Source organism: Phyllostomus hastatus, unplaced genomic scaffold, assembly GCF_019186645.2.
Source record: "Phyllostomus hastatus isolate PE091 unplaced genomic scaffold, TTU_PhHast_1.1 phas_contig_34, whole genome shotgun sequence".
Classification (NCBI taxonomy): domain Eukaryota; kingdom Metazoa; phylum Chordata; class Mammalia; order Chiroptera; family Phyllostomidae; genus Phyllostomus; species Phyllostomus hastatus.
In genome coordinates this window covers 10,866,158-10,878,475 of record NW_025333857.1, presented here as the reverse complement: position 1 = coordinate 10,878,475, position 12,318 = coordinate 10,866,158, and the positions used below count along the sequence as shown (strand labels likewise).

At 38.4% G+C, this 12,318-nt stretch overlaps 1 protein-coding gene across 4 annotated transcripts in view; it reads left to right on the top strand.

The window, feature by feature from the left end:
* The window catches only part of FOCAD (focadhesin), a 310,882-nt gene that overhangs the window by 241,871 nt on the left and 56,693 nt on the right, over positions 1-12,318 (top strand). For all 4 annotated transcript variants that reach the window (XM_045840183.1, XM_045840184.1, XM_045840185.1 and 1 more), the window contains 3 exons: positions 3,466-3,510; positions 7,874-7,982; positions 11,440-11,556. In XM_045840183.1, the coding sequence (XP_045696139.1) occupies positions 3,466-3,510; positions 7,874-7,982; positions 11,440-11,556 (271 nt within the window). The remainder of the gene's footprint in view (positions 1-3,465; positions 3,511-7,873; positions 7,983-11,439; positions 11,557-12,318) is intronic.

Here is a 12,318-nt window from a genome sequence, read left to right as displayed (position 1 = left end):
TAAAATGGTAGTTATTTCAGTATGTTCACATGCTAAAGGAAGTAATACAAGTAGAAAAGGAAATATTGATGATGTGGCAAAGGGAAGAGATGGGTAAAAAGAGAGAACTAGTTCACAAATGGAGGGTTTAGCCCTATGTGGAAGTCAGTATAGGCCTGTCATCATTTGTAAATATTCCATATTGATCAATAAAAGAGTACATTAATTGTACTCCTTTCCATCTAGAAAAACCGATATTGTACAGTTTAGAGAATTTATTGTCCAGTGGTTTTTTTAATATATTTTACTGATTATGCTACTACACTTGTCCCATTTCCTCCCTTTCGTTCCCCTCCACCTTGCACACCCTCTCCCACCCACATTCCCCCCCTTTAGTTCATGTCCATGTGTCATAAGTTCTTTAGTTTCTACATTTCCCATACTACTCTTGCCCTCCCCCTGTCTATTTTCTACCTACCATCTATGCTACTTATTCTCCGTACTTTTCTCCCCCATCTCCTCTACCCACTCCCCTGTTGCTAACCCTCCAGGTGACCTCCATTTCTGTGGTTCTGTCCCTGTTCTAGTTGTTTACTTAGTTTGTTTTGTTTTTGTTTTAGGTGTGATTGTTAATAATTGTGAGTTTGCTGTCATTTTACTATATATGTTTTTTATCTTCTTTTTCTTAGATAAGTCCTTTTAACATTTCATATAATAAGGACTTGGTAATGATGAACTCCTTTAACTTGACCTTATCTGGGAAGCACTTTATCTGCCCTTCCATTCTAAATGAAAGCTTTGCTGGATAGAGCAATCTTGGATGTAGGTCCTTGCCTTTCATGACTTGGAATACTTCTTTCCAACCCCTTCTTGCCTGCAAGGTCTCTTTTGAGAAATTAGCTGACAGTCTAATGGGAACTCCTTTGTAGGTAACTGTCTCCTTATCTCTTGATGATTCTAGGATTCTCTCCATTTTAATCTTAGCTAATGTAATTATGATGTGTCTTGGTGTGTTCCTCCTTGGGTCCAAGTTCTTTGGGACTCTCTGAGCTTCCTGGACTTCCTGGAAGTCTATTTCCTTTGCCAGAATGGGGAAGTTCTCCTTTATTATTTGTTCAAATACCTTTTCCACTGATTGCTCTTCCTCTTCCCCTTCTGGTACCCCTATAATTCGGATGTTGGGATGTTTAAAGATGTCCTGGAGGTTCCTAAGCCTCTCCTCATTTGTATGAATTCTTGTTTCTTCCTTCTTTTCTGTTTGGTTCTTTCTACCTTCTGGTCCACTCCATTGATTTGAGTCCCAGTTTCCTTCCCATCACTATTGGTTCCCTGTGCATTTTCCTTCATTTCACTTAGCATAGCCTTCATTTTTTCATCTAATTTGTGACCAAATTCAACTAATTCTGTGAGCATCCTGATCACCAGTGCTTTGAACTGTGCATCTGATAGGTTGGCTATCTCTTCGTCGCTTAGTTGTATTTGCTGTGGAGCTTTGATCTGTTCTTCTGTTTGGGCCATTTTTTTTTTTTTTTTTGTCATGTCATGCCTGTTAAGTATGAGGGGCGGAGCCTTAGGTATTTACCAGGGCGGGGCAACCCAGTCACTGGGTTGTGAAGCAGTATGTGGAGGTGGGGTCTGAGAGAGAACAATGGCACTTTCTCCACTCTCTATTGGATCCCAGTCCCCTCGCAGCTTCCCCCAAGCAAACTGGGGCCTTCTGGCATTGATTTACATGTGGGTGGGCTTGTGTACATTCTAGGACCCTATGGGTCTCTCCAAGGAACTCTCCTGTGAGGCTGAGAGTCTCTCCCTGTGCCTCAGCCCCCACTGGTGTTTTCAATTAGTGTTTCAATGCCTTATTTCCCAGCACTGGGACCCTGGGCTGGGAGGTCTGTCTTGCTCCCCTGTTTCACCTGATTTATCTGCACTGGAATGTGGGACTGCCTAGTCAGCCAGCTGCCTTGCACACAGTGCCTTGCTTCACAATTGCCACCTCACTGGGTCTGCCCATTGCCACCCCGCACCCGGGGTCTGCCAGCTACCACCTGCACACACAGGGTCCTCCTGCTGCCATCTTGTGTGCCTGGGGTGCCTTGTGCACTCGGTGCCACTGCTTTTTGTGCCACAACCCCTCTCCACCTGGCTGGCTGTCCAACCCCGCCCCCTTCACTGGCCTGGATGAATGTGTATATTTTAACTGCTTGGTTGTCTGACTTCTATACAGTCCAGTTTTCTCTCAGTTCTGGTTGTTATTTTGTTTCTGAATTGTTGTTGTCCTTATTTCGGTTGTGCAAGGAGGCACAGTGTGTCTACCTATGCCTCCATCTTGGCTGGAAGTCCTGTCCAATGGTTTTATAAAATACAAGTTAAAAGTCTATAGGAACAGTTTGCTACTGAAAAACTTAAGAAATGGCTCTTAGGAATGACATTTCTCAGAGAGTGGGGAATAGCCAGGATTTTGTTAGATTTTGAATGAAAATATTTATGAATGCAAATATAACTTTTATTTGCAAAATGTCATATTTATAAAAACCTTGAATCTATAAAACTCAAAGTAGATAGTGAAAATGTCTATATCCTCTTCAAAATGTAAAGGTGGCAGTCTGTGATTGTTTTTCACTTTATCTCAAGGCTTATATACTGAAAAAATTTGTTATTCTGTGAATATTTGAATTGAGCATACGTTCCTTCAAATTCACAAGTGTAGTTATTTTGTTTTAGCTTCAGAGTGATTTTATAACCAATGTTTTTAGCTTTATTTCATATACATACATAGTGACTATTCCATTATCTACAATTCAGAAATAGTAAATTACTGTTTTGGTGAGTTCTTGTGCAAGAAAGAAAGTGAATGTCTTAGTTCAGGCTGTTATAACAAAAATACCATAGATTTGGCTTAAACAACAAGACATTTATTTCTCACAGTTCTGGAGGCTGGGAGATCATTGCTGCCTTCTGCCTGTGTCTTCAGGTGGCGGAGGCAGACATTGAGAGAAGGGAGGGAGCGGAGAGAAAGAGAGAGGAGAGAGGACAAAGAGAGAGTTCTCTGGTGTCTCTTTTTATAAGGACTCCACCCTCATGACTTCCCAAGGGTCCCATGTACCATACCCTACATTGGGAGTTAAGATTTCACCATGTGAATATGGGGGGATGCAAACATTCAGACCACCATAGACAATAGTATAAAGGACACACATACTCTCCAGTCAGTTCATGAGGTGACACCATTACAACACTGCCTACACACCCTTCCTTAGTTATATTCACCTCCTTCTCCCTCCACTAAGTGACCAAAGGAATAGGAAGATGGAAGTCTTTGAAGTAAAGCCCTTATTACAATTATTTCTCATTACACTAAAATTCTACAAACATGGTATTTAGATCTGGAATAATTTCTAGAGGTTCTTATTAATTGGTGAATAAGCCAAAAGATTGCATTCTTGCTCATAAATTCTTATACCTATTTTCTTTCCATCATTATTGCAGGGTTCGAGACATGTTGACTGATGAGATCACCAAGTCAGCTGCAAAGTAAGATCTGTTTACTCTCTTGCCAAAAATTTTCTGTAAACCTTTTTTTCCATGCCATGTACATATGATTTTCCCTTTTAGGTATTTCATAACTTTAAGAATTTTGAAGGACTTTTCAATTATTTTTTTAAAAAAACAGTTATTATCCTTTTTCATATTAAGTTAATTCTTAGTACATGTCTTTTTGTGAAAATACAAAAGAATCAGTACAAATACATACTTTCACATCTAGAGTCTACTGAGGTTGTACAGATACAAAGTGCCCCATGCTGACTTAGATTTTTAAAATTCTAATTTAGTTCTTGTGGGAGAGTGGTGGTGGGTGGGAGGAAACTTTGCTAATGTGAATTAATAAGTAGATTATTAGATCTCAACAGTCAGCCAGCAAATAATCAAAGTAGTACTTCCTTTTATTCCTTTTGTGTCATCAGGTCCAGGGTATCTAAAAATCAAATTTTTAAATACTAGAAATTAATGAGAAGATCCAATAAAAAAGGCAGTTTCAGTCATATCTTATGGTTGTTTTAACAAAAAAATAAAGAGTATTACTATCTCGAGGCTTTTTATCTTAAGCCAACTAAGAAAATTATACTCTAATGAATGTGCTTAAACAATCCCATCAGTTTCATTTGTTAACAGGCTGACTAATTGTTTCTGGCAGTAAGTTACAGCCAGCTACATACACTTCTCCCTTTCACCATCACCTTTAGCTGCTGGCATTCTTTGACATCCTTTCTTCTTACTCACCAAACAATACAGATATGCCTTTGACCTAAAAGATTTCATGTGCATTGAAACTCCATTATCCAGAAATATTTCATTGCAGTTTAGTTTATCCCTCTGTAGCTAAGTAGATTTTGCCTTAAAAAAATGATTTACCTTAGAGTTAGCTTTCTACCAGTAATTTCTTAAACAGGCACTTAACATGATCACTCCTCAGCCTCATGTCTCCTGAATGAAGGCAAATAGAAGTGGTAATCCTCCCATGCTCTCAGTGCTGTGGGAGGCACCGGGACATACCGGGATGTATCTGTTGACAAAATGAAAACTAAAGTACCAAGAGGCTAGGGACTCATTTGTTTCTATTTATCTAGCTTGGTGAATTACAGCCACAGTGGGAGAGCACTCAGCTGTGTTTTGGAAGGGAGGAGGTGCTGAGATGGGGGCTGCCTTTCACCTTACCTCTCATAGTTTGTTCTATCTTATTAGTCTACTTATATACTAATATCCCATTTAAAATGGTGCTCTGATATTTGCAGCAAAAAGCTTGAGTACTGAAAAAACTAGCATCTTTCTTTTAAAACAGACATAATTATGCCTGTCGAGTAGCTTTTATATTTTACATTCTGAAATTTTATTTCAATGAGACTTTAATCTTCAGACTTCCAAAGCATTGTTTCATGGCTAATACCTAAGAAGATGTTCCCATTCTCAGTGGTACAGAGTAAGAGTAATTCATATTTTCATGGCATTACTTTTTCATCAAAAATTTCAAAGCATTTTATAGACCTTATCTTATTAAAGCAATCCTGACAATACTGGGCATGACAGTAAGTGAATAGGAGGTAGTTCCAGTCTGGAGGCAAAGGGATTAATGACAGAGCAGGGGAAAATCGCTCTGCTGCCCTCCCTTTACTTTTTCCCTCTGACTTCCTCCAACCATGTGAGGACCCCAATACCACCTCCTGCCTGCTGAGCTTTCTGTTCCTTGGACCATGGATTGTCACAGGCTGGTTTGGGCCAGCCTAGCACTTATTTTGTTCTGAGCTATAAGTTAAATGCAGGAAGTAAAACATCAGTCTATAGGATTAGACTGATTTGCTCATTTGAGAGCATTTGTTTCTCAAGTGTCTGGGATAGGGCTAAGGGAGAATCAGAACGCAGGTAAAACCTGATGATTGATGTAAGTTTATTTTCACTATTATTAATTAGATAGATTTGAACCTGAAGATAAAAATCCCCAAGGGATTGGGTCACTTTACTAATATGTAACATAATACTTTGTCCCTGAGAAAGCATCATCATAGCTCATCCTTTTATGTGCTTTTTAATTAGGTTAATGGCATCAGTTTGTTTCAAAGGACAATTTAATTAAAATGTCAGTGGTGTTGCCTAGATAAATATTGTACTGATGCTGACATGTCATTATGCAAATCAGTAACTCCTGCATGACTGTAGGGGATAGTTATTTGATCAACAAGGTGATGAGTTTTTGCTGAATCAGTTGTAGGTTTTCACCTGGCCAGCTCCTCCTTGAATTTATTTTATTGAATATGTACCGAGTGTCTTCTCTCCCTAAGTCACTGTGCTAGGCATGTAGGGAATACATAAATGATCAAGAGCTGGTCACGGTACTTTTGTGAAACATAGGTACCATGGCCTAAGCATGCACTGAGTGGACTGTGGACTAATTTTTTCTATTCAAAGATTAATGTCCAAATTTGCATTTAATCTGTAATCAAAGTCCTAATTAGCAATAGTTTTAAATATATCTTTCTCCATTTTATAAGAAACAGTACGTGCTCTGGAATGTCAAGACCAGTAAAACTTTTGAAATAAAATTATTTAGAGCACTGTTTTAAAATGAAGGCTAAATTCTCTTTAAGAATTTCAGAGTTAAAAAAGATAACTTTTTATTCTATCTTGTCTACTATCCTTGTTTGAAAAGATGTGATACTGATTTCTAGTGACCATCTAAGTTTTTCTGTGGGGTGATTAAAACTGGGAATTCTCAGATAACTGTGAATTTAAAACTATTTTTTCTAACTTTAGGAATTTATGACCATTTTGTAGCAAGACAGGCTTCAGGACATTCTCAGCTAAAGAAAAGAGATAAGAGAAATAAAAGATTTAATTTTGGTTTTGTTAAATGATTTTTTGGCTAGGCTACCTAAGAATGCCTAGATCATGCCTTGCTTCTTATGTTATTATTAGCTATATGCGTTCCCAATAATCCCAAATTCAGAACTCTAGCAAAACCTCAGTGAAGCCACCTGCTTGGATTATAAGTCTTCCTTAGTACTTTCTCCCCTACTCAATCCCCCAATATAAATGTTGTTGTCTTGTCAACTTAAGGCAGGTCTCATACAGGGTTGAATTCAGGAACAAATTGGTGAACAAAATGACCAAGTGTGCAGAGCAAATTTTCACTGAGCTTAACCAGCCCCAGATGGGAGAGAGAGAAGGAAGGAGGGAGTGGATGAATAGACAGATGAAAGAACTTGATCATGGCACATCCTGAGTCCTGTTCCTACCGAATGGAAGCAAAAATGCAAGGACACATGTGCATACTAATTTTTTAATACTCACTAACTCACATTCAGTCATGACTCTGTCTTCTTTATCCTACATACCTGTTCCATTGCAGCACTGGGGTGAACAGGGAACAGCTCTTGATTCAAGTTCAGGTATCAGGTCCAGGTTTAGGGAAACATTCTCTGTATTTATGGGAACCCACAGTCAATCCTAGGGCTGAGAACTGAACTATCTGACAGTATGTGTGCTCTGCTGCCTGAGTTCTGTTTGGACAGAGTTGGCAAGCCAGGAATATCTCATTGTGTACAATTTTGGAATTGTGGAATAATACATGTGTATTTTCAAATGGTGAGTATATTGAAAGGGCTCAATTTCTTGATACTAAACTCAGAAGTCAAATTTAAGATTTTGCTGACATTAGAAAACTACCATTTAGATGATGTAAAAGGGAACTCTCAAACCAAATAAACTGAAAACAGGTCTTTTTTTTTCTTTACGTCTTATCTAGGGTCTCAAAATTCATTACAAACTGACTTTAAGGTTGCTGGCTTTGACGTGAAAAGAGATGGGGGAGGCTAATAATGAGTGAGGAAAGCTGCCAGTCAGTTTGTCAGGCTGCTAGGAAAGTGTGCTGTCTGAGTGGTTTGCTGGAAGCCTGTTCCACACACCAGTGCTTTCAGAAAGGCAGAGGCGAGTTCCATCCAGTTGGGCCTGTTTACTTAACTGTCCTTGGTCATGTTTCCAGAATAAGTCAATACATTTATATTGGCCAAAGATGACAAAAGAAAATAGCTAAGGAAATGTAATATCAAATGATGAAATAAAAATTTTAGGAAGAACTTAGGTATGATAAGCTTGGATTTTTAAGTTACAAAATAGTAGACTGACCTTCTATCTGTAAGAGGACTTAAAAATCAGCACCAGTATCAAAAGATGGAAAAGAAGCTGCTGGCATCGAGGAACAACAGACCTGTGTTTACCAGATGCAGTGAAGGAGTAGAAGTGCTTTTTGACCTTTTCTGCCCTCCCTATAATAGCTCCTCCTTTTCTTCTAGTTAATGCCCCAAAATCATCTCTTGGACTTTTTGTTTTGTTTTGTTTTAAACAGGGACAGCCCAGTGGTTAAAGGCAATGCGCTATTAGCCTTAAGCAGCCTTGCTGTTGTCGTATCCAAACATGAAGCCAGCCTCTCCTCAGATGCCGAGGGAGTCCTTGAGGTGAGCTGAGGGTGATGTGAACCAGTGGGGTTTCTCTGTGTGATATTTGAAAAGTGAGGAGTCTCTGGAAGCTTCACTCTGAATTCAGGAGGTTTGAGTGTCTGTCTGCAGCACCAAATTAAGCTAGTTGATGGGCCTTTACACTGTGAGCTGTAGTGTCCTTCAGACACTTTGCTTTGCAGCTTTTCTGTTTTGCTTTCTCCATCACACTTAAGTGGTCATTTCAATTCGAAGGTACCAATTTTATGCAACAGGGGTTGTCTTTTTGTGATTACATTAGTGGTAACCAATCTTAGGAGGTTAACTAGGCTTACTAAAAGTGAACAATGCTGTCAAGAAATGATAAATAAGCACTGTTTACTGACTGAAAAAAATTATACTTTGCATTTTAATTGTAGATGTCAATGACAAAGTGCCTATTCATTTTTGCAAGGCATTTATTTCTTAATTAAACATGTGGTGAGCTGGCCAATGTTCATTTCCAATATACTTTTTCAGATAATTCATATCTGTCAAAATAAAAAGGCATGGATTTATTTTTCTTAGAAGCCCCATTATCCAGTAGCTTTCAGTATCTGGAGACAATAGAGTCTAGTGGTTAAAAGCATGGGCTTTGGAGTGGTACAGTTCTTTATTCAAATCCTGAAACTTGCACTTACCCTTATTTTTGGACTATAAGATGCACTGTTTTACCACATTTTTTGCTTGAAAAATTTTTTCCCTATTTTCCTTTTCTAAAACCTAGGTGTGTCTTATGGTGTGGACCTCAGACACACCTAGGTTTTAGAAGAGGAAAATAGGGGGGGAAATTTTGAAGCAAAAAATGTGGTTTAAAAAAAAGTGCATCTTATAGTCCGAAAAAATACGGTACTAGCTCTATGGCCTGCTGTAACTTCTTTTCAGAGCCTGTTTGCCATCTAAAATGGGGATAATGCTACTCACCACATAGGATTATTAAAAGATTAAGTGAATTAATATGGAAAGCACAATGGCTGGTAGGTACTAACCTCTCAATAATAGCTGCCATTATCATAAGCATCACCATATACTTCTTCAATTCTTGGTGCAAAAACTGGACTTTATTCATTGTTATTCAGCCTTTCTCTGTTGCCACAGAGTGTCTTATGGACCATCTGTACTGTTTTTTAACTCATTTTATCTTTGCAACAACCCAGGAGGTAAGTGTAATATTCTTCCCCACGTTAAAGACAAAGGTTCAGAGAGGCTACACAACTTTCCTGAGGTGACAGCAAATGCAAAACCAGGATTTGAACGCAGGCAGTCTGCTTCCAGAGCCTGTTATTAACTGCTAAACCAGTCTGTGCTATTGTACTGATTTATTTCATGGTGCAGTTTTTTGGTTGCAAGCAAAGAAAATGGCTCTCATTTAAAAAAGGAACTAGAAGGATAAGGCATTTGGAAGCTCAAGGGACTGAAAGCAGTTTAAAACTTGGATTTTGGGAAGAACAGTAACCAAGTCAAGTTGGGGAGTCCAGGACAGGTACTGAGCCATCTCAGCAGACCCCTCCCCTAGCCATCTCCCATATTGGGATGGATCAGCTCTACTCATTTACTGTCTTTGCATCACTCGCTTAAGATGTAGAGTTCCATGGGTTCCTACACTTTGGGTAGGGTAGGACGAGTAGCTTGATTAAGCATTTAACCAAGCTTCAAATCACAGGGGAGGAAATTCCCCAAAGGGTGCTATTACTAGTAAACAAGAAAATAGATACCGTGTGGCAAAAGCTACCAATATTAATTACATGTGGGGAAGGGAAAGAGGTCAAGGGAAAATGTAACAGCAATTACTATATAAAAACTTACTTTTAAACCCAGCATCTTATTTTAATGATGAGAAAGATGAAATTTTTAAGAGAGGAAATGTTTTGTATCCCTTAATAAGAGCCATGCAGCTTGCCCTGGCTGGCGTAGCTCAGTGGCTTGAGTGTGAGCTGCGGACCAGGCATTGCAGGTTCGATTTCCAGTCAGGGCACATGCCTAGGTTGCAGGCCATGGTCCCCAGCAACCTCACATTGGTGTTTCTCTCTCTCTCTCTCTCTCTCTCTCTCTCTCTCTCTCTCTCTCTCTCTCTCCCTTCCCTTCCCTCTCTAAAAATAAATAAATAAAATCTTCAAAAAAATGGCACATTTACCCCCCATATTTAAAAAAAAAAGAGCCATGCAGCTCTACTGGTTACTTTGCCCCAGTAATAAATGGGGTTCAAGTTCAGAGTTAGAATTCCACGCTCTCTTGGTCTTCTTTATTCCCCCACCCTTTCGTTCTGCACTGTAGCATATAGTACACAAAACATTGAGAGACCACACAGTCCAGAGACAGGGCGTTGCCTTTATTCTTGATGACCTTGATGTTAGCTGTTACTCAGTACAAACTCAAGATCTCATTACTTAAAGTTGAAGTTTTCAAACTTCATTTAAATCTGCATATGATCAACAGCTAAAGATCTTAAGGAGGTCTTGTTAGATTTGAGAATTAATTCCAAGGAGCTACTTAACACTGCACTGACCTTTAGTTTGCATGACCTGAAAATACCATTTGAGTTAATGAATGCTTTTGACATCCATGGTGTCAAAAGCATTCACATGCTTTTGTGACTGAATGACTTTTAAAAGTTCTTTTTTTCAATGAGTTGAGTTTTGTCATTGTTTTTTTGTTTGTTTTGTTTTTTACATTCTCCAAACTGAAAATCAATTATGTGTTCATAACTGATTAGCTGGGAAAATGTTGTGGTGTTTCTTGAAAGATAAATATATGGTGATAGCACAAATGCTAGGGGTAATGATCAAAATTTTGTAAGCTGCTTTATTGACCCTTTTGTGAAATAACATAAAATTGAAAAATTTTGAGTTGCTTTCTCATACAGCTCTCCCTTTAAACTCCATATTTTTCTCACTGAACTCAGGAGAGCCCTGAGGAGCTCTCGAATACGTTCTGTTGTGCAGCCCCCATCCTCTCACTTCTGTTAAGTTTTGTATGGAAGGTAAACACCCCTGTTGGGACACAGGGGGTGTTCTGTTTGTCAAATACCTACTCACCTTCTTAGTCCTGGCAGGTCAAGTTAACTTTTTTTTTTTAAGATATTTATGTATGTATGTATGAATGTATATATGCATGTATTTATTTATTTATTTCAGAGAGGGGAGGGAGGGAGAAAGAGAGGGAGAGAAACATCAATGTGTGATTGCCTCTCACATGCCCCAAAATGGGGACCTGGCTGGCAACCCAGGCATGTGCCCTGACTGGGAATCAAACCGGTGACCCCTTGGTTCACAGGCCAGTACCCAATCCACCAAGTCACAACAGCCATGGCCTTAAAGTTAACTTTTTGATGATAGCACTTCATTCTTTAATTCAGAATTGGGCTATACCCTGAATCTAGAAATAATGTTTAAGTTTTTTAATTTCTCCATCATCATTTCATGTTTTTCTTCATCTGCAGGTTCAACCTAATTTCCTTTCAATGAAAGAGTGGGTTTCCATGGTGTGTGATACTCTCCTGGTCATTGTGGATAGCCACTACCAACCCAGAGGACAGCTTTTCTCCTGGTTTTATTATGTAAGTCTGAGAAATAAAAAATGATTAGCAAACTCAAGTGTTGATTCTGCTCATATCAGTTATTCACATGAAATCCATGATGTCATGTGATGATTCTTAGGTGTACATTAGAATCACTTAGGGATGTTTAAATAAATAAATATATATTATATACATATTTTATATATATATATATATATATAAGTTGAAAAAAGAAATACAGATGTATAGGCTTTATCTCTTAATTGTTCATGGATAGGCCCTGAGTATCAGCATTTTGGAAGCTTTCTAGGTTATTCTAATGTGTAAGTCAGAGCCAAGAGCTACGGTTACAGTAAAATAAACACTGGCTGACAATGGGGATCCTAAGTTTCTAGTCATAGGATTTTTTTCCCCCCATTTCAGGGGATGTGAACATGGGTAGTTCCCTTAATCTCTGAGGATCTTCGTTTCCTTGTTTATAAATGAGGCAGGTGAGCATTATTGTCTATAGTGATTATGACCCTAGTTTCATCCTTTATTAGTTTTGTTACTGTTGACCTGACCCTGAACCCATCATCTTATTTTCCTTATTTGTAAAATGAAGGTAAAAATGAACACTTTGCCAACTTTATAAAAGATTGTGGGCATCAAATTGTATAATATATGGGAAAAAACTTTTGAAAAGTTTCAAATACTTTATAAATACAAATACCATTAATCAAAACAAAACACCTGTTACTTAGTCATTTTCTTTCTTCTTGCTTGTATCGTAAGATTTGAAGCAAATTAAAAACACACTTA